This window comes from Corvus kubaryi, unplaced genomic scaffold, assembly GCF_017639235.1.
Source record: "Corvus kubaryi isolate FWS band 111438036 unplaced genomic scaffold, C.kubaryi_AGA036_p1.0 66, whole genome shotgun sequence".
NCBI lineage: Eukaryota > Metazoa > Chordata > Aves > Passeriformes > Corvidae > Corvus > Corvus kubaryi.
In genome coordinates this window covers 20,829,379-20,857,158 of record NW_024582054.1, presented here as the reverse complement: position 1 = coordinate 20,857,158, position 27,780 = coordinate 20,829,379, and the positions used below count along the sequence as shown (strand labels likewise).

At 40.3% G+C, this 27,780-nt stretch overlaps 1 protein-coding gene across 1 annotated transcript; it reads left to right on the top strand.

The window, feature by feature from the left end:
* Positions 1–511: 511 nt before the first annotated feature.
* On the top strand, positions 512–27,454 carry LGMN (legumain). Its single transcript, XM_042047539.1, has 14 exons — positions 512–599; positions 6,612–6,789; positions 14,542–14,639; positions 15,447–15,528; positions 16,491–16,576; positions 19,246–19,321; positions 19,796–19,858; positions 20,674–20,740; positions 22,351–22,469; positions 23,194–23,283; positions 23,974–24,171; positions 24,790–24,960; positions 25,817–25,884; positions 26,685–27,454. Exons 2-14 carry the CDS (start codon positions 6,652–6,654, stop codon positions 26,722–26,724), a joined length of 1,296 nt encoding a protein of 431 aa, XP_041903473.1. The 5' UTR covers positions 512–599; positions 6,612–6,651; the 3' UTR covers positions 26,725–27,454.
* The last annotated feature ends 326 nt before the right edge of the window (positions 27,455–27,780 follow it).

The window sequence follows — 27,780 nt, the reverse complement described above, 5'->3', positions numbered from 1 at the left end:
GCGATGGGCAGTGCCCAGCCCGCAGCGAGCCGCCAGCGCTCCGCCGGCCATCCTTGCAGAGACACACAAGGACTATGTGGGGCCGTTCGTCTTGTTCCGTCATTTCATGGATGCCCTTTGGCACATTCCTCTGCCTTCCCGTTCTGGGACTCTTGCCTCCATCCTGCCCCGAAGGCACAGGGCCATTCCGACGGGAAGGCGCAGTCGACGCTGCCCCGTTCGCGTTCCGTGGACAACCTGCGCAAACGCCACGGCCCCGGAGGCTCCCGGCGGCTCCCGACGCGTCCGCGCCGTGATCTCGGGCCACGCGAGAGGAGCTTCCCGGGACTCCTGGGACACCCGGGACCAGGCGACTCACCCCGCAGCCGCGCAACTACAACTCCCAAGAAGCTTGGCGCGCAAGGCCCGCGGCCGCCTGAGGGAGTGAGACGCCGGGCTTGCTGGGGCTCGTAGTGCAGCCAGATGGAAGTCCGGCCCCGCCTCCGCCCGGCCGCGATTGGCCGGGGCCCGGGTCCGCCCCGCGCGCCGCGGTCGCCTGGCTCCGCACGGCGCTCGCCGCAATCACAGCGGCCGCGGCGGCGACTCCTCGGCACGGAGCGGTGAGGCCGGCGGGACCGCGCTGTCCGGGGGCTCCGGCCGGGGGGGAGGAAGCGGGGTGCGCCTGAGCGAAGGGAGCTGTGAGCGAGGGATGGCCCGCTCCGCTGCCCGGCGGCAGAGGCAGGGGCAAGGGGGAGCGGCCCCGCCGCCTCCCAGGGGAGCGGCCGAGGGTGCCGGTTTACTTCCCAGGCTCCGAGCGCTGCCGAGCCCCCGCCGCTCCGCCCGGCGCCCCGTCTGGCCCTGGGGCTGTCACGCGTGGCTCGGAACTGCGTATCATCCCTCCGTGTTGGAGGGGAGACAGGAGTCAGAGCGGCTCCTTCCGAGGGGCATTGGCCAGGGCTGGCAGAGGAGAGGAGGGAGATCTGGAGGGGCAAGCAGGGGCAACTGCTTAGATTTAGTCAACGGTAATACATTTTTAATGGGGGAAAAGGATGGAGTAACTATTTATGGGATTTCTGCAAAGAGCTGGTGATGACTGAAAGGTGCTGCGCTGTGGCTGGTTATTCAGAGCTGGTATACAGCTTTGCTGTAACATGAGGTTCTGCTTGGAGGTAGCACCACTAGCTCCCAATTAGGATGGACCAACACTGTGTTGAGTGTCTCTATTTGGGAGTTAAGATAAATATTGTAGCCAAGATCTGAAATGGGAAGATAAACCATAGTAAAAGACACGTGGAGTGCAGGAATCTTGTGTAATCTCACACAGGAATTTCTGCGTAATAACTTCTTCAGAATTTCATTCTCTCCGTGCTCCCAACATTTCCATGTTTGCTGAGTAGAAATTCTTACCCTTATCTGACTTATTCTTCTACCCTTATATCCCCCATGCCAAATCAAGGAATATAACGAAGTTACTCATGCAGTGTTGCAGTATCTGTTTTTTCTTACTATCAGAATGTGATGGCAGAGGCTTTGTATATCTGCAGACAGATAAGAAAGTAAATAGCAGAAGCAGTTTTACTGAAGCCTTAAGGTTTGCCAGATTTGAATCTGGGTTTTTTGAAGTGTGTAGAGAAAAAATCCCCTAAACCAGGTGTATTGGCTTATCACCATTTTAGGAATGATTTTTGGTTTTTTTACCCTCAGGTAAGTTTTACTATCTCTGCTGCTGAGAAAAGTAAATCTGCAAACAGGAGAATGAACTTTATTTATAACTACTTTTAAATATATTTATTTAACATTAAGAATCGTTCTGAGTTAACTACAAATTAATGGGTTTTTACAGTAAAAGTGGCTTATACGTCTTCAGTTAGCTAAACAGAAGTATTTTACTACAAGTTCTAATCATAGTAATCCGGTTCATAGAATGGTTACTAGCAGACTTTGTAAAGAAATGTTTTGAAACAGACCATAATCTCCTTCAAAATGTACCTTATCAGAATTTATAATGATAAAGATTTTTTTCTTTCTCCCGCACAAGTGCAGAACGAAAATTAGAAAATCAGATTTTTTGTGCAGGGGCCTAATCACAGGTTTAGGTGCTTCTGTTTGTGTAACAGCCAGCACAGCACGTAGGCAGAACATTGCTGACAGAACTGTGGACATCTGTTTCCTGTGAGGAGGACTATCACATATTTTGTGGAAATCAGCATCTAAGTATTACAGTGGCAGGCAATATGCAAGCACTGTGTAGAGAAAGGAACTGTGGCTTGATTCTGGAATCTGAAAGCCTAGTGGTTATAAGAAGTGAGCTGTTCAGAAAGACTTCATAGAAAAGCTGTAATGATCATCTGATCAGCTTAAGGCTGTTACTTTTCAGCAAGGTTACTGTTAGTGTACTTCTCATGCAAATAAAATAGAGATATGGTTTCTGTTTATTATAGCTCTTGGAGACTGTGCTTAAGGTATTTGGAGTGCAAGCTACTGAAGTGTCAATATTGCTTTAAAAGCTAGTGGGAAATACTTTGGTCAACTCAAAGTCCTTTCTTTAGAGTGCTATCCTATTCTAAGAGTATTGATCTTAAAGGACTGTTTCCCAAAGGAAAGTTGTGAACTCAGGGAACAGGCAGCTGGCCAGAAAAATTGTTCTAGCAGCAGCTGGCTGTTTCCAGATGTGGTCTTCCTTAAGCATCTCTCTCTTATCAAGTCAGAGATGTATGCTAGCTACCTAGTGGGAAGTGGTCAAGGTACCTCTGTCAGGAAAGACTGGTTTTAAAAGTGAAATGTTCTGGCAGGAGCCACCCAATTCTGAACGGGCTTTCTCCACAGATTGTGCAAACTGTGCAGCAGCCTTACCTGCATGTGTACATGGTGGTCTGATGCTGAACCCACTGCGTCTGAGATGGGCCTTTGTCCTGGCATGGTCTCAAGGCAAAGTTAATTAACTCTTCTGTCAGAAAGACTAGACAGAGCTCGTAAAATCTTATCATATTTTGTGGATCCACCAAAGCTCTAAGATGATCTTGTAGTAACTTTTTAGTTTTTTTCCATGTAGTCTCAATCTGCATGTGATTCAGGACTGATTGCATGTGACAGATCTTCAGAGAAAGGCTTTTTCTGTACCTGTGGTATGCTGGTCAGCTGTGCTGCTTTCTCTTAATATGACTTGAAGGCAAAGCATGTGATGGGGAACTTTCTCTTTTCGGCTGTAGGTCAAGAACTCATACAACAGAACCCTGAACACAGGCTTTTAAATTGCCCACTTGCACTCAGAGGCTTTCTTTAAAACAAGTAGAAATACGTGTGTGCGTGAGTGTGGTTTTTTGTTTGATCATCATTTGCTTGTTTATATTTTTGTTGGTTTTGGTTTGGGTTTTTTTAAGTAGTAGTTAGAGACAATAAAGACCCATTCCCACTGCACATGTGTTTAAACCTATTTTAAGTGCTGCTTGGAGAACTTAGGGGAGCTGAGCCTTTATTAATTATGGTTTATTGGTCCGTTTTGGTATGTCTGGGGTTTTTTTTGTTTCCTCTCTTCCTTCTGGTGTTAATCTGATTTAATTATAGTATAGGAAAAGACAGATAAGTGACATTATATGTCATTAATTAGTGCCAAAGAGGAGGTTCTTTTCTATTCTAAATAATCCATGACAAAATATATATGATTTGCTAGTACAGTGTAATGTTTCTTGGTGTTTATTTTTTTCTCCTGGGTGTTCTGCATCCGTCACAACTTTTGTCTCAGCAGAGGTGAGAACTATTAGGACTTAGATACCCTCGTACTATCCGGAAGACTCTTTAATCCCTCATGGAGGGACTGCCTGAGGGGCTGGTAGCTTAAGTCTCTGTTCCTGATCTGGCCTGGGGTTTTTCTGTTGTGGGGCTGTTTGCAGGCAGAATGCAGTGCTGGTGTGTGGTACATCTGTGGTACGTCTGTGCCTGCACAGCACGGGCCCACTCAGAGGTACTGGCTGGGGTCCTGAGAACTGTAGATCCTTGTTAGTATAGTCAGGAGCATGAACTCACCAGGAAACACAATCCCATCAAACTGTTTCTGGTTGCCTGGTATATCAGTAACTGATAGTGGCAGTGACTCTTTCCGTGTGATAAATGTCTGTGTGCCAGGACCTCCCTTGAAATTAGCCATCATGTTATATGGCCCAGTGAACAGCTGGCACCAACACAGCTTCTGCTGATATGCCCTGGATTCTAATGAATGGTATCTCAAAGAACTAAGCTCTTTCATCATGTGAAAGGTTCTCCAGTAATTGTTTGAACCATTTCTTTCCTTTTTTTTTTTTTCCATGTGAATACATATTATAGTTGGAGAATGTTTTGAGACAGACACTGAGCTTTGAGGGATCTGTTTGCAGGAAATTCAGCTCAATATTCCAGTAAGTCGAACTCAGTTAAGATTTATAAACAGGTTGTCTAAAAGATACTGATTTTATTTTCTTGCCTAATATTTCAGGAGTTAGATATACCTGAAATTGAATATTGGAAATGAATAGGATCATTGGCCTGTGGCATACTGTGGTGCTTTACAAAAGTTCTAAACAGCTTGGTCTGAATCTTAGCCAGGCTGTAGGCAACAAAATAGGCAGTTTTATGCATATTGTACACACCGTGCATCTTCAGCACAGTATGTTATTTGTCTTATCATCTGAAGAAGTGACAAAGTAGATCAGGCAGAGTTATCATACAAAGCCCCCATCATTGTTTGATGACAACAATGACACAACTTTACAATTCCAACTCAGTGTGAGAGAATATAATCATCTAATGAAAAATACGCTTATTCCTTCATATCTGCTTGACTGCTGAAGAAGCTAATAATTCAACAACCCCTAAATTGTTAAATTACTATGTATTAGTCTTGCAACAAGTGTCACAGGCAGTGACAGGAATGGCTTCTTCCTGAAAGATAAGTTTTTGGAAGAAGCAGTTTCATAACAGTTAATGTTGGTTCTGTCTTTTTTATTCTGGAGTTTTTATGTGTGGTAACAGTTCTTCCTATAGGAGCTCATATGATAACATGACTTCCTTTACTTTGGGCTAGCTCCACTAAAAAGGTTAAAAAAATCCAACTTGTAAATATATATATATATAGTATAATATATACATATATATATATATATATATATGTATATTTCATACTACTGCTTGGAAGACTAAATCTTAGTGACCAGTGAACCCGTGCTATGTGTCAGGTTAGTAGTCTTCACTGAACCCAGCTGCTTTCGAGGGGAGCTGGCTGCTTCTCTGTTTCAGCCTCATTTGAGTGGCTGCAGATGGGTGGTTTTCACTGGGGTAGTGAGGCTGACTTAGATGCCGTTTACTTGGTTTAGTGGTAGTTTTGACATTTTGCCTTGGGGGTTTTAGGGGTTTCTAGCTTTTATTCCAGGGAAAGCCATGTTAAAGTAGACTAGTCTGCCTCTTACTACAACGCCTCTTCCATACCTAGCAGCAATTACTGACTTCCAGGATCTCTTTTTTGTGAGTAAATGGGTGTAAAATCCCATCTCTCAGTGCATGAGGAAATGTGTAATCTTTATGTGTGGGCCAGGAGCATGCAATTCTTCAGGGGAGTTTGCTTTTAGAGTTTCACATTGGATGCAGCAGACCTGAGACTGTGACCAGTAAATGGAATCTGCCTACCCCATGCAGCCCCAATTCCAAAAGCAAACCTTAAACCTGTGATTAGATATGGCCAGATAGTTTACTTTTAGAGCAAATGCTTTATCAGACAGTTAAGGTGCTCAGGACATTCACTAGCAAGGACCCTACTTCTAGTCCTCTGAAGAAAGTAGAAGGAGCCATTTCTGCATGGGCTCAAACCTCCCTTCTGCTCAGCTTTTCTAAATTTGACATTCACAGGCTCAGATGCAATTTTCTCACTGTGCACCTTGTGCGAACACTTAACCATTGAGCAAAAGAGGCGAAAATGCTTCTCTTTCATGTGGTACTGGTTCACATTTGCTCTCCACTAGTGTGACAGGTTGCACAAATAGCATGAGTCTCTCACAGCCTGCACTTCCCCCCAGGCCCAGCAGTTAGGGCTGTATCTTGTGCAGAACAGTGGCGCGGCCTCTTTCCACCCTCTTTGGTGTTGTGGGCACAGAGAGCTTTTGTGACACTCTGATCTTCCAACTCCCCAGAAATTCTCTATGTCTGAGTATCCTACATCACCTGGGATTTGACTCAATAATAATGGGCTAATTACCAGTGAGTGGAAACCAGGGAATCACATAAGCAGAGACCAACAGAATAGTTTTAATCTGAAAAAGTTTTATCTGTGAAATAATTGATAGTGAGGCTTGTTTTGTATTTGAGATTTATTAATTGCCAGCTATTATAGAACAAAACAACTTGAGGGGGCTGAACAGCTGGGTTGTCCTATTCAGGATTGCTTTCAGTCAGATTTGAAAGCTGACAAAAAACTATTGTAACTAGTAGCAGCTTGGTGCTAAAGGAAGATATGACCAGAAATTGTACTGTGGGTTAGATGGTCTGTAAAACAAACAAAAAAACCCCACAAGCAAGAAGAGCTTCTAAATGTGGTACTACTGATGTTCGTTTTGCATTTGTTTTTGACTGATGTCCTCTCATTTACTTCTCTCAAAATTCTTCATTAGGAAAATTTTCTGCCATTTGTGGAGTAAATAAAGAAGAGAGATGATATTGAAAGCAGTTGTGCTTCTGGGCTGTGCTCTGGGCATCAGCACATTCCCCATGGAAGAACCTGAAGATGGAGGCAAGCACTGGGTGGTGATCGTTGCAGGTTCGAATGGCTGGTACAATTATCGCCACCAGGTAAGGACTGCTGGTTCCACATGCTGATGCTGCCCATGCTCCAGAAAATGCCAGCTCCCCGACTTGCAGGAAGGTGATAGCTGCCTGTCATCTAGACTAGTTCAGACCTTCTGTCATTTGAGCAAGTGCTTCTACTTCTAGAATCCCAGGTGTGTGTGAAGTTTACAAAGCAAACAGCAGCAAGATTCACTCAGAACCTGCTCTTCGTTCTTGTTGTTACCACCCCAGGAATCCCCTTCCACTGATGCTTTTACTATGTGAATTTTTTTTTTTTTTTTTGCATACAACTTTTTCTAACCTCTTGAAAAAGCTGTCATTACAGGAGGAGAAGTATTCTTCCTCTAATTATACTTCTGCATCCTAGGAGACCTGTGCCTTTTAGGGTAAATCTCGGTTACTAACTGGGCTGGAGGATCTAACCCCAACTTGCAGTTGTACAAATGATATCTAGAGTTAAACCTCATTTTGAGACACATACATGTTTCTTTCCATTTGTTTTCCTCTTTTCATTATGCTATGAAAAGCTTCCTTTTTTTCTAGTTAAAAAATCTGTGAAGGCTGCAAATGCACTGTATGTTTTGAGGAGTGGAGAACGTGTGGAAGGGGGGTCTTTTTAATGTGAACCAGTCTGCATTGCCTCAGAATTATGTTGGCGCAACAAAGATATGGTGCGCCAGAGTGCAGGGAACAAAGTGAGTGGCAGAAACAGGAGGAAAGGGAACCGGGACTCCTGAGTCTAACACTGCTGGGAAAACCAGTGCGTTGTGAAATTGTGGGCTGAGTGTGGGTGTCACTATGGACAGAATTAAATCCAAGTGACATAACTCTGGTTAAGTTCAAGATTTATAACCAGCAGTCAGGAAACAACTTCAGCATTTTCCCCTTGGGGAATTGCTGGACAATGCCTTAAACAGATTAATCTATGCTCAAATGCTGTCTTTGCTCTAAACTTGCAACTTAGCTTTCCTGGAGAGCATAGTTGATTTAATTCTGGTTTATGTATACATTTATATATTTCTAAATGTTAGAAAAATAGTTTGCTGTAGTATTGTTGGTTAAATACCAATGTACAACATCAGCATTTTTAAAACTGAATAGTATGAAATGTACAGGCTGATTTGCTGAACACTGGAACTTTCAAAGTATTTATTATTTTTAATGTAACTGCCTGTAAGATATAGAGAGTCTTCATCCTCTTGGTTGATGGAGGAACAAATGAGCGTTCTGTGTGTTGGGCACCCTGGGTTTTGTGCGTGCTCTCCTCCTTCTCAGCTCACAATCAGTTTGTAACTTCAGCACAGTGATGAGCTTAAAACTAAATGAATCAGACTGACAATCTTGTCTCATCTGAAGGAGCAACCTGTTACTGGCGAGTGCTAGCTCAACACTTTGACAAACAGGTTTTAGGGATTTTGCCAGCTCCTTACAGAGCAAATATTACCTGATAATCATAGTTGGAATATTACAACCTTAATATAAACTATTCTTACTTCAAATTAAATCTTAGAGAGGAGTTTTAAAGTTGGAACTGGAAAACAGTGATGAAAATACTACTGCTGTACTTGATTACTGCCTGTCTTGGGGTGTCTAAATTTAATTACTGAGTTGTGCTCTTTTTGTTGCTATTGCTGTATAACCAGTCTAGCTGGCTTCTTTCCATTCTAGGAGGAGTTAATACCACAACATTAATTTTTTAAATAAAACTACCATTTTGAAGCTGTGGCTCATGAGAATTCCTTTTCTCAGTTGCCTGGGCACAGTTTGTAATCTCTCTGTCAGTGAGCCTTCAATGGCAAGTGTCTCTGCCAGGTATAATAAGGTTATGAAGAACAGAAGATCCACATTTACGTATTTGTGTCCAAGAGTCTTTGGAACATGCCAGTTTCACAGAAGTCTATTAACTTTTGAGTGTGGTCATGCTTTGCAGACAGTTATTAAGTAATTCCTTTTCCATGTTAGAAAAATGAGAGCAGAATTTCTTTAAATACCTTAATTGTGAAGATAATGTCAACTAACATTGCGAAATATCTGCCATGTCAGATTGTTCTGAATTTAAATATGAGAAATCTCTGTATTTTAAACTACCACTTGCCTCACGTACATTATTAACATTTGGAAATAAGAAAATTAGAACACCAATAAAAATGCTATTAAAGTTACAAAAGCAGCATCATAGAAGAGTCTGTATGAAGGATCCTTCAAAAGGAGGCTGGGTTCTTACTTGCCTGTCCTGAGCAAGATACTGTGCATCTTAACTTGTTATGAAAAAGATGAATTCCCACAAGATGGAGCACATCAGTAGCTTGTGCTGTTCTGCCTAGTGGCTTTTTGTGGCCAATCTTAAGGGTCTGGTGGGAGTGAGCATGCATGGTAGGAGGGTGGCATATGGTGAGACAGACCCAGCAGTTAGTCATGGAAAATCCTCTTGTGTGTGCCATGAAGCGTCATCCAGACAAGTGTGCCTTGGGTATCAAAAAATGGGAGAAATTCGTTCCCAGCAAAACAAGCAGAATGATAGACTTTTTAGGACAGTTATACAGAGGAGGAAAGATGCTGCAGGAATCTGAGGAGTTCTAACAGGTTTTTGGAAACGTTATGCAGACTGATGATCACCATGTCTTTGTGTGTTAGTGTTCCCTACCTTCCAGCAGTGGAAGCAAAAACATCTAAAGTAATTAAATTATTTGCTCAAGTCACTTGCAATGGAACTGGGAACAGGACTTGGTCTGTCACTTCTGTGCTTCAGAACACATAGTGAACACACATAGCAACACTTGGTATTGTTCAGTAGAATCATACCTGTACTATAAGAAATCAAAGCAGCACTCCAGGATTGCAGGTTTGTGTAATTTTTTTGCTTTCCAAGGGAGAAACTGCAGAGGAAAATACATTGTACTCTAATTCACTTTACTCCTGCCATCACCTTTCTTCCCCAGAACTTCTCTGACCTAGCCTGTGTACAAGTGGATTTGTAGATGTGTTCCAGTAAGTAGTTATTCAGTGTGGGGTTTTTTTATTACTGGATCCTTTGCTATTCCCTACATGCAACTGCACTCATAATGTCACTTTGTAATTTGAGAACTGAGCAGACACATCTCTGGGTTTCAGTTTCTCAGTTCAGCTGTCCGGGGTACAGTTAGTACATGATGTTGCATGTTTGTATTACATTTTTATTTTGTGAGCTCCAGTTGTTTTGCATGCTGCCTGCTACAACACAGTCAAAACATACTGTATTGTCTGCCGCAGTAATTATCTGGTGGTAATATGTGTTCATCTGACTGAGCAACCACAAAAGCAGAAGAAACAGATTACATATTCAAAAATGTCTCATTTCATACATTAAATGCCGTACAGACCCCAGGAACAGTAAGTTTGTAAAGACTGCAGACCTTGGAAACACTTGAGTTTGCACCTGTAACCTCAAGGAATCTGAAACTCTGCCCAAGACTGGTTATTTAGCTGTCAGTGGTCAGGATCCATTGTCAGTGGTACAAACCAAGGATAGAAAAGATAAGGAAAAACCCCACTATTTGCACTTAATATGAGCGAGATTCACACCTTGCAGGCAGTTGCTTCCTCTGTGATGGCTGAACTGGGACTTTTCCGTAATCAGGATGATCTAAACTTGTCTTATGCATTTATCTTATCAAGTTCCTAAAATAAATTTTAAGTATTTAGTGTAGTATAGGGCCCAATGTAATAGGCTCACTGTCATTGCAAGGCTCGTTTGTATATTGCTTTATGCTTGTGGCTTCTCAGTTCTTTGGTGGTTTTATCCTTATTTTAGTGGTTTTGATTAGAGTTGCCTGGGCTGTGGAAGGGCTATCCGTGTGCTCCTCTCCACTCCTCAGCAGTTACACTGACTTCTCTGTAGCAGCTTTTCTGTTACCAGACTGGCTGCTGTTCAAGAGTCCTGCCCCTGTTCCTTGGCAAAGTGGCTCAGCTCTCTACTGCACAAAGAGCTAGATAAAATACTTCTGGTAAGCTTGGTGGCATAAGTGAGCAAATACAATACTAAATGCTTCTGTCAGATTTAGAGAATGACTCAACAAACTGGTTCTCATTAGGAGAAATAGTCTGGCTCTTCTGTGAGATGGACATAGCAGCTAATTCAAATCTAAATCAGGCTTCACATCAGACCAGAGAGACAGACTCTTGCTTTCTGGGTACTCAAAACCACATAGTCTGTGGAAAAGCCTGATGTGAAACAAGAGTCTTACGAAAGATTGAGTGCATACTCGAGAAAAATGCCAGACTGATAAAATCTGGCAAAATTAAAATTAAAAAACCATGAATTTGTGTACATGGGTCTGGTTTTGGTTGTTGTTTTTAGTCTTGTACATACTGAGCTTTGTGGGTCAGAGACTGTATTTATTCAGTGCGCTAGCCACTACCAGCCAGAGCAGTATCCTATTCCAGGACAGTCTTAAATTCTCCTGTTTTGTACGTAACAGACACTAAGGATGTCTTGGCCACATGGCTTCAATTAACATTTCCTCTCTGTGCTTACAAAATTTAAACCAAACTTACAGGAAACCTTCCCTAAGTACTTGATAGAGTTACAGCTTTGGGCAGATTCACTGATGTATGTTTAAGCGAAGGAGTAAGACATGGCTAGCATTTCAGACATATTCTTCTACCTTGCTTATATATCAGAGTTCATTCTTGCTTAAGCTGTGACATTTCAGCACAGCTGTAGTGGGAATCTTGATGCTTTATGGTGAAGCTGGCCCTTCCTTACACATGCCTTTCAGCCACGAACTTAGCAGTCATAAGACAAGAAATAACCAATTTCACACAAGTCCAAGCTTTTCCCTTTAGGAACTATTTATGGAAGCTTGTGTCATAAACAACTTGTTTTTTCCAAAAATGCCCCCAAGTAGTCTACTTAAAAGCTGTGTCATTCAAATGTGTAGACAGCTGTGTGGCACAGGAAAATAGGGGTGTAGTGGGTTTTTTTGGTGGGTTTTTCTGGTTGGTTGGGTGGTGGGTTTTTTTGGGTTTTTTTTTTTTAGACTTTCCCCCAAATGTACATTTTGGGAAACAAAACGTCCATCCCAGGAAAACAGGGTAATTCATGTTCTGATCCCCATGCTTTCAAAATGTAGGAGTAAATTATTTAAGGAGATCTTCCGTAGAAATTCGCTGATGTAGCAACAGGTTTAGACTAACCAAGGGGTGAAAGGTCTTAACAGCGTCCATTTTGGAGCTGCCCATAAGGTCAGTTGTGCAGCAGGAGCTGTACAGCTGCACCTTTTCCTGTGCTGTGTGGGGCAGCTGCTGCCCTTCCCCAAATCATAGTCACAAAAACATGGTTTAATGACAATTTACCCAGTAAATGTTCATAGCATTCATTTCACATATTAAACCAACTAGAATAATACCAATAGGAGATGTGGAACAAGTCTCTTTTAGAGTGGTTTACAGGTACAGATATGCCAGAAATATTTCTGAGAGAAGCTGGCTCAAATAGCAGTATTTGAGAGGCAGTTGCACATCAACAGGAAATACTCTAGATTCACATACACCTCCCTACTCTAGCTGCAGACTTTTCTACTTTGGTTTTTTAGAGATTTGTGGGGTTTTTATGTGTACACAAGGACCAAGCAGGACCAATATCAAAGGTGACTAATTAGGTCAGTTAATTCTATGCAATAAATCCCAACTGTTTACTTAGAACTGTCCTACTTTAGTCAATGGAGTTTTAGCAGGAAAACATGTTTTTGCTGCTCTAGCCTTTGTTGATGATATCATTATGCTATCAGCAGGTACAGTTCCCTTATCAAAAGCTTTAAAAGGCTGGCACAACTCCCAAAGACACGTAAGTTAAGATTGAAGGGAATTGACTATATTGATCTGTCTTCCTTTACAGTAGGGATTTTACTAATGTTTATTAAGACGGGACATACTGAGCAAACAGTGAATGAACCAGAAGGAAGGAGAGGAAACAAAAAAAGGTGATAACATGCATTTATAAAGTTTAATTTTGGGTACTTGGCATCAGTTAAAAACACCTCTAAAATCCCTACTGGCCAGCCAGTCTGCGTCTGTGGGAGCACAGATACTTGCTGATTGAATATGGTGATACTGTATCACTGTATGCCTGAGCATTTCCGTGTGTTGCCAGTTCCTGTCAGCATCGCAGAGGTGTGTGATATCTTGAGAGTGAGAAGAGATCTATAATCTACTCATCAATAAGTGCAAAGAAGCCCTGATTAGTGTTTTCTTCTCCTTCTGCTTGGGTTGCTTGTGAAATTCGAATACATGCTTGGTCAAACCTGTGCTCTTCTGTTTCATATTATAAATAATACCTTCCTAACTCTGTTTAACCTCAATGTTTTGACTTGTTGAGGCAGCAGCTGGTATAATGACATGTAGGGAAATGGAAAACTAACTGGGAGGTTGTCTGGGATAGGTGGAAGAGAACATAGGTTGACCTGCAAAGTAGGAAATAGCACTGCTTTAGTAAGAGCAGTAAAAGGGGCGGGGTTAGTCACATGAAGAGATTTTACTGCAGAGAGTTCATTAGCATTGAACGTGCTTCACCCTTCCCAGAATCTTGTATAACTTTCTTCTCTTCAGTTTCAGCTGCACTTAAAAGACCACGGATAATAAAGTTACAGTATTTTACAATGTCCTTTCGGTTACACTAATCAAAATCAGTAGTACTCCTAAGTAATCTGAACAGACATTGGTCCACTTAAACCACTTCAGTTTGGCTTCCAAATTAGCAAATTAGATTAGTTCAACAGAAGTAAGCTTTAAAGCTTGCTTCTTGCCTGCATTTGGAGTGTGTATTTGTTAGATGAGATCTCTTCCATTAAACCTGCACAGCTTTTTCTAGCATGTGGTGGGTTGTAGTTCTCTAGTTTAGGAATGATCGTTAATCTCCCATTAGGGCATTCAGGGACTGTAAGTTTTAAAGAAGATAATAATTTGGGCTGGGGTTACAAAAAAGTTAGCATTCTGATAGAAGTCTGCATTTACTGTAATATCACTTTAATGGGTATTGTTATTTCTGCATCACAGGAAAATGGTTCTGTAAAGAAAATGTGCTTATTCATATCCTGTACAAATCAGGAAAAGAGCCTGAATAGAAATTCTGCAATTCTGTTTTCCAGTGAAATCTGTTGTGCCCTGAAGTTGTTGCTCTGCAGAGTAAGAAATACATAATTAAAAAGAAAATATTCCTTAACCCAAATTCTCATTTTATAGTAAAGCAAGATTTAATAAAATTTTTTAGAGATGAGATTGGTAAACAATACTTGCTTAAGTCCAGGACAGTCTTCAATGCCCAGTCATGCAGGCTTGGTGCAGAACTAAGTGAAATTGGTGGAAATCCATCTCTTTTCTTCTGCTTGGCACACTTCAGATTTATCTGTCATTGCAGAAGGTTTTTATTTTGATTTTCTCACACAATGCAGAATGTTGCTGAGAACTTCATGTTAAATTTTGTTATCTGTACCAAGTCTGAAGTAACTTCTGGTTTCTGTTTAAATAAGAAATCAAAACACGTAACGAGGGAGAGATATTAATCATAGTCTCTATTATTAATGCAACTGCTCCTAATTAGAGAAAGACAATGAGCTCTGGTTTAAGCATTTCAGCTCTGCAGCAGCCCTCAGTCTCTTATATTGGAATACAGTTTCTTTTGGGCAATAGCCTGCTCTGAGGTCTGAAAAGTTTTTTTTCTTCTGGTCTCAAAGGTAAAATTTCTGTTAAAGCTAGTAATGAAAATTTGCTTAATTTCAGGCAGATGTGTGCCATGCGTACCAGATTGTACACCGAAATGGAATTCCAGATGAGCAGATCATTGTCATGATGTACGATGACATTGCTGATAATGAGGAGTAAGTGATGAATCACAGTGCTTATGGTTACTGCAAACATACCATAGTCACCAGTGTGTTTTGAGTTTGTAGTCATTTTGAAAGAAAAGCCTTTAAAACCACCTGTGATATGCACAGGGATGTTTCATCCATCAGCACAGTAATGCTCCTTTGAAATGTGCTCATGAGCTTTCTAAGCCTTAGTCCACAGCTCAGCATCAGCTGTGGCACTGAGCACTGCAGAGCATCGTTGTTATGAGAGTAAGGGATGTTAGCTCCCAGGCATAACAGTGTGCAGCAGATAAATAACCTAAACTCATGAACACAGGGGAGCTCTGTGTATGACTTGCAGGGCTTTTTTGAAAGGATATTATCAGATTAATTCCCAGCATGTACATTCAACAAAGAGTCCCATTCTTGGTGACTGTCTAGAGCATATCATTGCTTTCTGTATGAAACAGTTTATTTATACAGCCTCTAATTCCGAAGCAACTTCCCCCCAAATCAGCAGACATTACAGGCACAGCAGCACTGGGAGCAAAGTGTTCAGGGCAATAAAGGCAAGACTGCAAGGAGATAGATGATGGAGACCATCCACCTACATCTTCAGATTAGTTGATGTGATCTGAGGTAGAATACTTGAATGTACTCTGGGGGTAAGGACACCTGAAACAAGCATGTAACTGACTGAAGTGCAATATTCTGAGATCACTTAATGACATATGGTGCAAGTTCCCATACTCTCAGGCAAGCTGGCTCCTAGTTGTTCTATGGTCATTGTAGGGCATGTGGCTAATTATTCCTGTTTATGTTCTATTTACCTTTCAGAAATCCAACAAAAGGCATTGTCATCAACAGACCTAATGGCTCAGATGTGTATGCTGGGGTCCCTAAGGACTATACAAAGGAGGTAGGAACAAAACCCCTTTCCCTGGGCAAGGTTCAGCGTTATACAATATCTGAATAAATTCTTTCAGCCTGTAGCTTGCACTCCAAAATGCACATAGTATAAAGCATCAAGTTTATTCACCTGCATGGTTTGGCATGAAGTTTGGTGTTCATAAAATAAATATAAACAATAGATTCTTTGAGTGAAGCATTGGTCATAAAAGTGAGCCTTTACACTGTTTCAATGCTGACACATGAAATAAAAGGAAGAAAGGTCTTGGATTTGTAAATGTTGCAACTCAATCTGAAAAACAGCTATGTAAAACTAATTGTTTCATTAAATCAGTACTGTAATCCAGTCTGATTTCATGATTCAGCAGTGAGGAGAGTGACAGCTGGACTGACAATCTCCCAGAATCAGACTTGAAACCAGTCAGAATTTACCTGTGAGAATATTACAGTGAAATTCTGTGACTTTAGTAAAACCTACAGAGAAGGCCAAGAAGATAGTTAATAAGAGAAGATGTTCTGGACACAAGGGGAGGATGTTGTTCTTGTGGGACATTGAGAGTGTACAAGGAAGAACTTGTGGGTAATATGTAGCAACTATACTTTTGCCTGTATACTGATTGTTTACTGCCTGAATGGTCATTGTTTGTTAGGCAGCCTTGTCATTGTTTGCTAAGCAGCCAATCTTAAATTAGGCCACAGCCATTGTGAAGAGATATAAGAATAGCAGTAGAGAAAATAAAAAATCTTTCTACCTTTCTCGACTATGGATTACAATTAGTGTGGCTTTTATGTCTGCCTCGACAACAGCCACACAGCAGCAAAGTGAGTCATTAGATAAAGACGGATTGAAAAGGATGGCCAGCTAAATTTGCCATCCATGCATGGATTCTGACTTTCAGCAGCCATCTTTCTAAATGAAAATTTTTGTTGTTTTTATGATCAGATCTAACTTTAATCTTCTCAAATCCTTAGGATGTTACTCCAAAGAATTTTCTTGCAGTTCTCAGAGGAGATGGGGAAGCAGTGAAGGGAGTGGGATCAGGAAAAGTATTGAAAAGGTAAGAGAAGTTTAATTTAGAAAATAATTGTATATGTACTTGTAAATTGACACTGATTTCAACAAAAGAATAGGGTAAATTAGAACAACTTGAGAATCCAGCAAAATTATTGATGGCAATTCCAGGTCCTTCACATTACAAATACAGTGGTTCTAGTTTCTTAAACTATGCATCACAAAGAATCAACTGCTGATATTTGACTCATACAGAGTCCAGTATAGATCAAGGTATAAAAGTTCTAGAGGACTCTATCAACTGTATTAAGGTATTTGTTATTTTGACTATTGTCTTTTGCAAGAAGGCTATTCAAAGAGAGTGTTGCTAAGCTTTGGAGACCTCTGGAAATGGTTTTCTAAGGCTTGTCTTAGTGTACATGAACAGTTTTATTCATCAGTTGAAGACTTAGGTTAGACTCAGGTCAGACTTAGCCATCAGTGGCAGAGGGACAGAGAGAGCTTAACCAGCTCATCAGTTGGAAGAATTGCATGTCTAATCCCAGCCTTGGTCTTTGTAGCACATACACAGTTATTGAGGCTGAATATAAACCATAATTCCATTCCTAATGAAATGGAATTATGGTTTATAATTAACGCAAAAAAAATTTGCGATTGAAAAAGTAATATGAGCAATTAAACTTGTAAGTGATGTATTATGCTTAAATTATTTGTAAACTAAGTTACACAAATGATTCTAAGTTTAGCAATATTCTAATATATGAAGAATAATAAATTATAGATTGGCTAAGTGGAATGTAAGATTTATAATTAACAGTAGATTATAAAGGGTTATATAATTTAGATGGTTCAAGAATGTAGTTAATATATTTGAGGGCCTAATAAAAACTCTTCTTGGAAGGATACTTGGTGTCAGTTATTCATCTTGCTTCTGCAGTTTGAGATGTGAAAGTATGATGCCTGCTTACTAAGATGTACTATATTTCTGATTCTTGGTAAAGAGCTATATCATATTATATATTTCTATGTACAGGAATTACTGTAAAACCTTTAAGAATTTAAATTCAACCATTTGGAAGGACTAACCTTGTTAAAGAAAAACCATGAAGTCTGTCTTCATCTGACAGTTGATTTTAGAGGCATAGCAATGAAACAGAGCAGAAGAATCCCACCCTGGCACTGAAGAGAACAATAAAAAAGAAGGAGCAGGACAATAGTCAATAAGTTATTGCTCTGAATTGTTTAAACTTCATCCTTAAAAGCTGAGGTTTAAAATTATATATGCAACACATATAGACAAGAAAGTTAATAAATTACTGCACATTACCAGATTGTGCTCTTCTACTATCTGGAATGAGGCAAGAGGTGACTATAAAGCAATTTTTGTTTAAAAAAATGTACTTCTGAACACACCTCACTGTGAGAGCTTGACGTTCCAATTCAAATAAGGGAGTAGCTATGCAGAGGGCCAAAGTCTCCAAATGTACTCAGGAAGACAACTTGAACCCACAAATAAAAGTCCTAGTTGTTTACATTCCACCTTGGTCAAATTTTTTGCACTTAGAATCAAGAGCAGGAACCTGAAAAGTAACACTCAGCACTTCTTTGTTAGGCTGTGTTTGAATTTTCAAGTGGCCTGACTTTTGCTATTGGGTGGGACGAGACTCAATTCTCCTTTCCCCAGGAGGCTTCCAGGTGGACTTCCAGGTGGTGCCCCTAACCAGTAGGTTATTGGCCAGACAGAAGGCTGGACAATGTTCCCTTGAGCTGCTGCAGTTGTACCTGTTTGCCGTGAGGGAAGAGCAAAAGCAAATAAAGATTTCTGGACTCTGGTACAGAGGAACAGAGGAGGGCTTGGACACTCCTGCTGATATTTTTACACGTTTTATATTTAATTGTCACTAAATATAGTTTAAAAGGAAAATTCCTTTGCAGATCTGCTGCTAGGGCAAGACCTTTCTATCACCCAAACACGATCTTGTTTGATTTCTATCACCCAAACATGATTTTGTTTGATTTAGAGTGGAATCAGACTGTACAGCAAACTGTACTACACAGATGTGAGGGTGTCAAAGTCTGCGAGCAGTCAGTGCTCAACTGACTGCAGGGACACTGGTGCAAATGCCAGCCTGTCCTTACAGGTGTGTGTGTACATGCATCAGTTCCTCATGGAGTTGTAGGCTGACACTGCTTTGTGATCTGTATGGCTCATTATGGCCATGGTAGTACTTACACATACCTAAGGGTCTTAGCAAAGAGGGTTTTATGCTTTATCCCTGTGTTATTGGTGCCTTGGTATAACTTAGGTATAAAAGCATTCCTTTTTTACCAGACTTCTACAAAAGCCCACAGTATAACAAATTCTTCAGACAGCCATTAAAAAACAATTGTGTTTCCACCATACTGTACATAACAGCCCCTGTCTCACAATTAGTTTACAGTTTGGAACATGAAGTGTAATTGCCATATTCCCCATGCTTGAGGGACTAGCCTATGTCCCTATTTTCATTCCTTTTGTGAGCACTCATCTCCTCTAATAAGGATCCAAAATAATGTGCTTGGGAGAAAAAAATAATACCAAGAGGAAGAGGTGCTTCAGCTGTATTATTTTCAGATAGTGGCATGTCTTGGCACTGAGAAGGAGATGAGTGTTGCTGTAATTAAGGTTAGGTTGGAGTAGTTAAAAAGACTGTGTTTGCAATTGTTTCATTACAGTGGTCCCAAGGATCATGTGTTTGTTTATTTCACTGACCATGGAGCTCCAGGACTTCTGGCTTTTCCTGATGATGACGTAAGCATTTTGGGAATAATATAAAACCCATCATTTTAGTGACATACTAAAATAATAACTAATAAATGTAAAACATGAGAATATGTAGTGCACTGCCATATTGAGGGGAGAGGCAGAAAAAGAGCAATATTCTTCTCATTATTGCGTTTTGGATTTTTTCCAGTTAGAACCTGTAACATTCAGTTGAAATTTAAGTTATGTCATTCCATATTTCACTGGACTTTGGTGGTCCAAGCAGACTGTTTCACACAGGTGTGACTTGGCTTTCTGGTGCACCATACACATCCTCTGGGACCATTACTCATCTTTTACAGAGTGGTAAAAACTAGAATGTTATACTTCAGAAGGGCAAAGGACTGGATAAATTTATTGGGGAAATAATGTACATATTCACAGCAGTTAGTATTTATTCTTAAGTGAATTGTGTGTCTGTTGAACATAAGTGGTTTTAATACAAGCCTTCTTATTTTACAGCTTCACGTGAAGGACTTGAATAAGACTATTTGGTACATGTATCATCACAAGAAATACCGGAAGGTAAACAAGCATGCCAGAAATTCTGAAATTAGAAGATCAGCTGGCGTGGAAGAGAGAGATGTCTTCAATTTAAGAGTTGTTCAAAGCAGGAAGAATCTATTACATGCAGTTAAATTTGCATTAGGATTTTGCACTTAAAAGGATTGATCTGCTCCAAACTTTCCCCTTCCGTATTTAGTTTACTTGTTTTTGCAGTCAATGTTGAGGTGTAGTGTAACAGCTGTTTGCTAATGCTGCATATTCTGATTAGAGAAACAACATCAGTAACTGCTGTGGCCCCGTAATCTGTACCTGACTCTTTCTTCCTGTGCTTTGTTCACTTCAGACTGTGCTGTTACTACAGGAAGTTTGTATATACCTCATGTTTTTCTTACAGTTACTTACATAGTTTAAAAGACTCGACCTCTTGTCAAGAAATTCTGTGCATTTATTTTATCACATATACCTTTTAAGCAGAAAAATTAGTATTTTTAACATTTTACTAGTGCTTTTTTTAAGCAGCTCTTTGTGGCAATGTCTGCTATGGCTGGTTGTGTTTAGGAACATACAGCTGGCATCAGTTCCAGAGATACTACATTCAATACTGACACATTGCTGTGCCTACAGAGTGGCTGTATATTTGATCTGTGCTTTCTCCTTTCCACATAGTTTGATTCCTGAAAATGAAAAACTGTCTTTTGTTTTGGAGCATTTTGCATAGCTATTGTTTCAGGAATAGTAGTACAGGCCAACTAGCTACAGCTGAAAAACACCAAACAACTTTTCTCCATTTCCTCATTTAATTTCTTACGGTCTCTGATTTTTTTATTTTATAGATGGTGTTCTACATCGAAGCGTGTGAATCTGGATCTATGATGAATCATTTGGCTGATAATATCAATGGTGAGAAGTCAGTTAAATTACTGAACTTAAATATCACAACTTGTCACAGACCTAAACAAGTATTGACTGTGGCAAGAGTAGGCTCAAGGCACATTTATGTAGAATTTTAGCAGGGGAGCACAAGAAAGTAATACTTGCCGTTTGCAGGAAGTTCCTTTTAATAGAGTCTTACAAAAGACTGAAAAGGCGTTCAGTTTCTTGGAAATGAGAAGTTGAAAAAGTATTTCTTTTCAGGAACCAGGTGGTTGCCCTTGGCTGGTAGCAGTTAAGTCATACAGACATTTCTCAGCCTCAGCACTGCTAACAGCAGGTGTGAAGTTCCTGCTGTCAGTTTCATTGAGTAGTAAAGCAGCTGTGAGACACCACTGCCAGGCAACTTTGCTGCACATTTGCACAATAGCCCAGGACGTGGAACTCAGATTTTTCAGGGTTTCCAAGCTCTCTGCTGCAGAGCTGGAAGCTCAGCCTTGATTAGGGTAAGGAATCACAGCCTTTTGAAGCACCTATTCTGTGGCTGGGGGACAAGTGCTCGCTGTTGTGGTTTTGAAGATGTGATTGCAGAGAAGACCAGCCATGTGCCTGTCCATGGCATCCTGGATGTTTGGCCCTGGGTGTGCTGCCTGACACCCACCAAGATTTCTTACAAACAGTTTTTCTTTGTTACAGAAAGTTTCATGTTGACGATGTTCAAGACAAATGCTCAGTATTTTTCAAAGTTTATGCTATCAGAAATTTTTACAACCAGCTCTGCCACAGACTTGCAAAGGCAGAAAATTGATAATTTATGTATTAGAGTACAAAGCTGTCCTTGGCAGCTTTCACTGATGAGCTAAGAAGTTTAACTGGTTACTTAGTAAGCATTTTGAAGGGTGCTAAGAGGAGCATTTTACTGTGCAGACAAGATTCAAGACTTTTTTTTTAATTTTGAGCTTTAGGTACATTCTGAATAGAAACAACACAATAGCTCTATAAAATCATGTAGAACACTTTCAGTTTGAAATTTGGATTTTCCTTCAATTACACAAGTATGCTATGTATTGACTTTGGCAAAAAGCCAAAATAGCTTTTGTTTTTGTATCTGTAACAATGTGTTTACAGTATTTCTGCTGTGTTAGAGATTACTTACTGGGAACACTGTGCTCAGGGCAGATGTTGTAGGTTTATTGTTCTTTTCTCTCAGTGTAGAGCATTATCCAACAAAGTGTATTACTTAGAAGGTGGCATTATCTGGAAGAAAAGATGATTTTTAGGGGATTCGCTTCAAGTTTGGAGAAAAGCTCTCATTATTGTAATAAAGAAAATGAGTATACAGATAGTTGTTAGTGCACAGTGCTCTCAGGCAGTTCATGAATAGTAGATTTTTCCCTCAGGCATTCTTTTTAAACACCCCAGACCACATTCGGCAGAAAAGAAGAAGCTCTTGGAACAGCACTGAGGGTGACTGAACAGAATGATTAACAGGCTTTTTTCATTCCTGCTATTTGGAAGTAAATGATTGAAAGGCAAAGTACTTAGACAGATATATCATGTGCAGCTAAGTATTAAATCATGGAGGGGGGAGGGGAGATTAAAAAAAAAGATAAAAAACACCCTTACTATTTGTATTACAGTTTATGCAACAACAGCTGCTAATCCCAAAGAGTCATCTTACGCATGTTACTATGATGAGGAAAGGCAGACTTATCTTGGGGACTGGTACAGTGTGAATTGGATGGAAGATTCAGATATGGTAAGTTACTTAAATGAATTTTCTTCATTTTCATGTATGAAAAAGATCACTAGGTTTTTTAAACATAGCTCTTTTACAGGATTTGTGAAAATATTTGGCTTTATGTGAACCAAAATCAACAAATTAAGTTGGTAAAAGTATTTATCTACTACTCAGAACCATATATATAATCTTTATTTGTTTGGGCCACTGAATTTACTTCCAGTACCTACTTTCAGAAATATTGTTGTCTTTTGTTTTTTATAAGATAGAAAATATCTAATTTCTAGTTCCAAATTCACATAATCTTTATTTGCTAATCTGAGACGACATCTTCAAATCTGTTAAAAAAATTGGGCAGTTCAGTAAGTAGTATGTCTGCTTCAGGGGTGCTTAAATACAGAACTGTGGCTAACCCACTTGTTAGTATAATGGAGAATAGTGTTAATGAAATAAATCTGGGATTTGTATGCTAATCCACTCCCTTCTTGCCCGTTTGCTGGGAGATTAGGAGATTACTAAAAGCAGTATGACAATATGCTGTCAATATTGTCAGTTGTCATACTAAAAGCAGTATGTCAAATATGCTTTTCAGATTTTACTTTCATGTCTTTCAAAGGTTGTATAGCTCTCGCCCTATACTTCCTTCCACCCACTGGCAGCTAAGACCCTTTTCAGCTTCCCTTGCATTTTTAGAATAGCTGAGTTTAAGTATCTTTGACCTCATGGAAGTTTCTTCATGCAGGAGGATCTAAGAAAAGAAACACTCCACAAGCAGTTTCAGCTGGTGAAGAAACGCACCAACACCAGCCATGTGATGCAGTATGGAAACAGAGTATGTATTTGGGAGGGCTTCCTGCTCAAATATATCTTCAAGCCTTTCGAACCCTATACTTTCATGCCTTAAACCAAACAAACCCAAACAAAAAACAGCTGTAAACTGGCAGGGTTGATTTAGTCATTTTCAGTCATGAGCCATTTCTCTTAAAAGACCTCTTAGCATTTAAGAGATGATGATCCTGATGCTAGGGAGATCAGCCTTTGCATATGCTTCAGTCTAAGAAATCAGGGTACAAGTTGTCCTCCAAGCTCTGCTAGTGATTTGACACTTCAGTAAAGTATACGAGAGGTATTTACCACTTCCAGGCATATTATGAATGTTAGTGAAATGTTAAAAAGTACAATGATCCCTCAAATGGGAAGAGCTGAAAGGTGATACAACATTTATAATAGTCCCATTATGCAATAGGTTAAATACTTGTTAAAAATAATGTGCAATTAGATAACCTGGCAGCCTTTTTCCCTGCAGTGGGTTTTGGAAATAAAAGTTCCTGATTTTCAGCAGCCTTTACCTCATTGTATTAAAAACCCCAATATGTGCATATACACAGACACACACATCTACAATCCTGTGATCTCCTTTATTTTCTCTAACAAAACAAGTTTAGAGAGTCAGGTTTGCATGGCATACAAAGACAGAACCACCTGATTGACAGTTTCCATCTGCTTACTTTCTATCCTTCAGAGCATCTCCTCCATGAAAGTGATGCAGTTTCAGGGCATGGGGAAGAAAGCTATGCCCATTTCTCTGCCACCTGTAGAACACTATGACCTGACGCCTAGTCCTGATGTGCCCTTCGCAATCATGAAACGAAAGCTGATGGCTGCCAATGACATTTCTGAGGCTAAGAAGATTGCTGCAGAGATGAAAGCATACCTGGAGGTAAAAATAGAAAAAATAATTGCTCATCAGGCCAGATTAATTTCCATCCTAACCAATGGCAGAAGTAAAATCTCTGAAAGTCAACAAAATTGCTCTTCAGATGGTAACCTCTAGCTGATGGTTTACTCTTCGTTTAAAATTGAGGAATCTGTTCCACAAGGCACATTCGGTAATGGTTATCTAGGCAAAGGTAAGCAAATGCAAAAGTCAGTCTCATAGCTTCTACTGACAGGAAGTTCCTCATCTGCATCCATAGGGATTCTTGTGGGGAAGACTTAATCTTTGATGTTAGAGAATCTCTTGTCTCAGTAGAACTGAAACATTCCAAATCAAATAGCTCCTGCAAAATGGAAGTAAGTATTAGTGTTGGTGGTGCTTTCTTTCCCTGGCAGACACTAGGAGAGTAAGTGATTTTGGGTTCCGGGAATCTTGACTTTCTGTTGCTTTTCATTTGAGTGTTAAGAGACAAGTCCAAGAGACTATGCTAAAAATTATGGCAAAATTTGGTTCCCTAAAGAGCCCAAAAGCTAAAGGAGGTTTAAAGAAAGAGAAATTTCATTCAAAGTCTTTAAATTAGCTTTAGAAAAAGCGTATTTTAAGCTCTTGTTTTATGTGCAGGTGAAAGAATTTATCCAAGAATCCATGCGGAAGATAGTCACCGTAGTCACAGGTTCAACAGAACAGACCAAGCAGATTCTGTCAGACAGATTGACCATCAGCAATTATGACTGTTACCAGTCAGTGGTGAACCACTTCAAAGCTCATTGCTTCAACTGGCACTTACCTGTGGTAAGTCACTCATTAGATATAACCTGATAAACAGGCCAGAACAACTAGCACAGTCATAGGCACATCTGCAAAAACCAGCTTTTATTAAAAAGCTACCTTGGGGCAGTCATACAGATTAGTTTTGGAAGAAGGGTAAGTAATGCTTTTGGAAGCAGGAAACCACTTCTACTGCACTTTTAAGTAAGCAAGAAGTTTACTAAAGACAACCCCAAAAATCTGTATTTTTCACTAGTTAGTGCTGTTGCTTCCATCAGTTTCCTCCTCAGAAATCCCAATGTTTAAAAAGTAATTTTGTATTTCTTCTTGAAACATCTCTACTGACAAAACAAAAACACAAGCACCACCACTCTGAATTCATAATCTTGGTGCATTGAGATTTCTGTATTACGTTACAGTATTATGCATAATTCCTTGTGGTAGCCTCGCTGCCGTTTCCATAGTCTTGCTGAATTCTTGAGAACCACTTTTTAGTTTAGGGGCTTTATTACTGTTTGCTCTTCCTGGGATCCCAGTTGAGGATCAAATCCTGTTGTTAGACTGTTTAGATAAGAATAACACAGTCCTGATGTCAGGCAAGATAGCCTCTTCAGCGGATTTTTTGTTTTGTTTTGTGGGATTTTAAGAATGTAATGGGTTAGATGGTCTTGCCTACAAGGCCAGTGTGTAGCACAGCTGAATTTGCCTAAAATTCAAAGAGCAAAGTGAGCAGAACAAAGATCCATTTAGCCCAGTACTAGATTATCAGTTGAAGACCTTGAATATTAACAGCATCTCTAAATTATTTGCACCATTTAGTCTGGATAAACAATACCTGCTTTTCATCTCTGAAATGACTAACAGTGTTTGTTTATTTCAGTATGAGTATGCACTGAGACAGCTGTATGCCTTGGTCAACCTTTGTGAAGGAGGATACGCCATTGACAGGTAATGAGGTTCCCAGATACGCCCTATAGTTTTAACTATGGCTAAAAGAACAAAAGCTAATAGGCAGATAAAGCTTAATCATAAAAGCTTCTCACTTGTTCTGCTCTTGTTATCATTTTGTCAGTAAATCACTCTAGAGTTAGAAATGTTTCTTTTGACAAACATCATTATTAGTTCCCTCCCACTCATAATGATCCGTGTCCCCATAACCCTTTAATTTCCATACTGAGCCTCAGGGGAAATGACAGCCAGTCAGAGGATCCCACTGCACCACACAGCATCGAACAAAGCAGCATGACTGGTGCAAGGGCGTTGCCCTGTAAATCCTGTATGAGCTTACACTGAAGCCAGGTTGGGAACTGCTGTGTCTTCTGTGCTACCCCCTCAGCTGCTAGCTCAGAACACCACAGCACTGCTGCGTTCTGGTGATGAAAGGGAATATGGTGCTGGGTCCTTCCTGTGTGTGGTAGGAAAGCAGGGAAGTAATGGTCCAGGCTGACCCTTGTGGTGGTGCAGTAGAGCTGAGGGCAGCATGGTGTTGGAATTCTGTCTTAGGAATTTGTGGTAGAGGCTGGGATCCCAGCTTGTGAGTCATGCAAGAGGAGGAAAATGGAGAGAAGAAAGCAGAAGGGGAGGGAATGTGAGGATGGACTGGTAGTTCAGACAGTGTGCACTTGCAACTCAGAAGGTGAAGAATTGCTGTCCCTACTCCTGGTGGCAGCCCACTGCAGTCAGTTTGGGAAATAGTTTGAGAGCAGAGTGCCTAAAACGTTACTCATCATTATTGTTCTCTGTTGCAGAATATGCCTGGCCATGAATCAAGTGTGCCTTGGGTATTGATGGAAACAACAGTCCTGAGTATAACCCTTACTACAAATGATAACTTTTCATAGCTGTCATAATCCAGACTTTACGTGCATGCAACCTGGAGAGAGTCAGCCATTGTACTGGAACTGTGCTGGGAGCTGAGGCACCAGACCATGAGCCATGCAGCACTTGCCAGTGCTCTCCCCTGCATCCCCACTTGCTGACAGCCTGCTGCTTTGGGAGAGGCATTTTGGCAGACCACCTGGAGCTTTCAAGATGGATAATTTTTTTCAAAGCACAATGCTCTTAAGAATCTCTGGATGAACACTACAGGCCACCTATGTGATTGCTAAATTCATTCTAAATCTAAACATTGAGTCATTAATTCTGGAATTTTTTTTAATACTCTTGATAACTCTTAACTTTAAAAAAAAAGTTAATGAATTCCATTACAGTGACTAATTTGCAGTTTGGTTGAAGAGTTAAGAAACCAAAGCTTGTTCTTTAAGCTTTAACTCCTTAACAGTTTAAAGAAATGAGTTGCATTTGAGAGCTATTTGATGTGGACAGCACAGTTAAATGTTGGAACAGTAAAAATCTTTGTGAGTAGAAAGCACTGTTTTCCAAAGAAAAACAGACATATCTAATGCTGTAAATTTAGCGCCAGTATGCTGTAATAAATTGTGTATACTCACAAACCTGTGGGAAGTCATAGAGTACAGGAATTGCCTGTGAATAATAATAAAGTTGATGGTTTCATCTACCCACAGTGCAATAGTGTTGGTCTATCTTGAAAATGAAGGAGAGCTAATTAATTCTGTGATATGCAATACAAGGTTCATCGGCCCCTGTAAGACTTTCATAAGGCACGTCATCTCAAAAAATCCCACTCTAGCTAACCAACAAAACCCAAAACAAACCCTAAAACTCTAGCCTAAAAGCAACAACAAATATGTGAAGCCCCAAATCACACTTGAAGGTGCCACTCCTTAGAGGTGACTCAGTAAAGGACAAGCACGGCAAAGTTAGAGATTGTGAGGTGATCCACAAAAGTTTCAGGTTGTCCACACTTTTTTACATGAGGAGAAA

Excerpts from the sequence above, each read along its gene's own strand:
- LGMN (XM_042047539.1), top strand. The coding sequence starts at position 6,652 with ATGATATTGAAAGCAGTTGTGCTTCTGGGCTGTGCTCTGGGCATCAGC. Across the intron at positions 16,577-19,245 it reads TCAGGAAAAGTATTGAAAAG|TGGTCCCAAGGATCATGTGT; the intron begins GTAAGAGAAGTT and ends GTTTCATTACAG. Across the intron at positions 19,322-19,795 it reads TGGCTTTTCCTGATGATGAC|CTTCACGTGAAGGACTTGAA; the intron begins GTAAGCATTTTG and ends CTTATTTTACAG.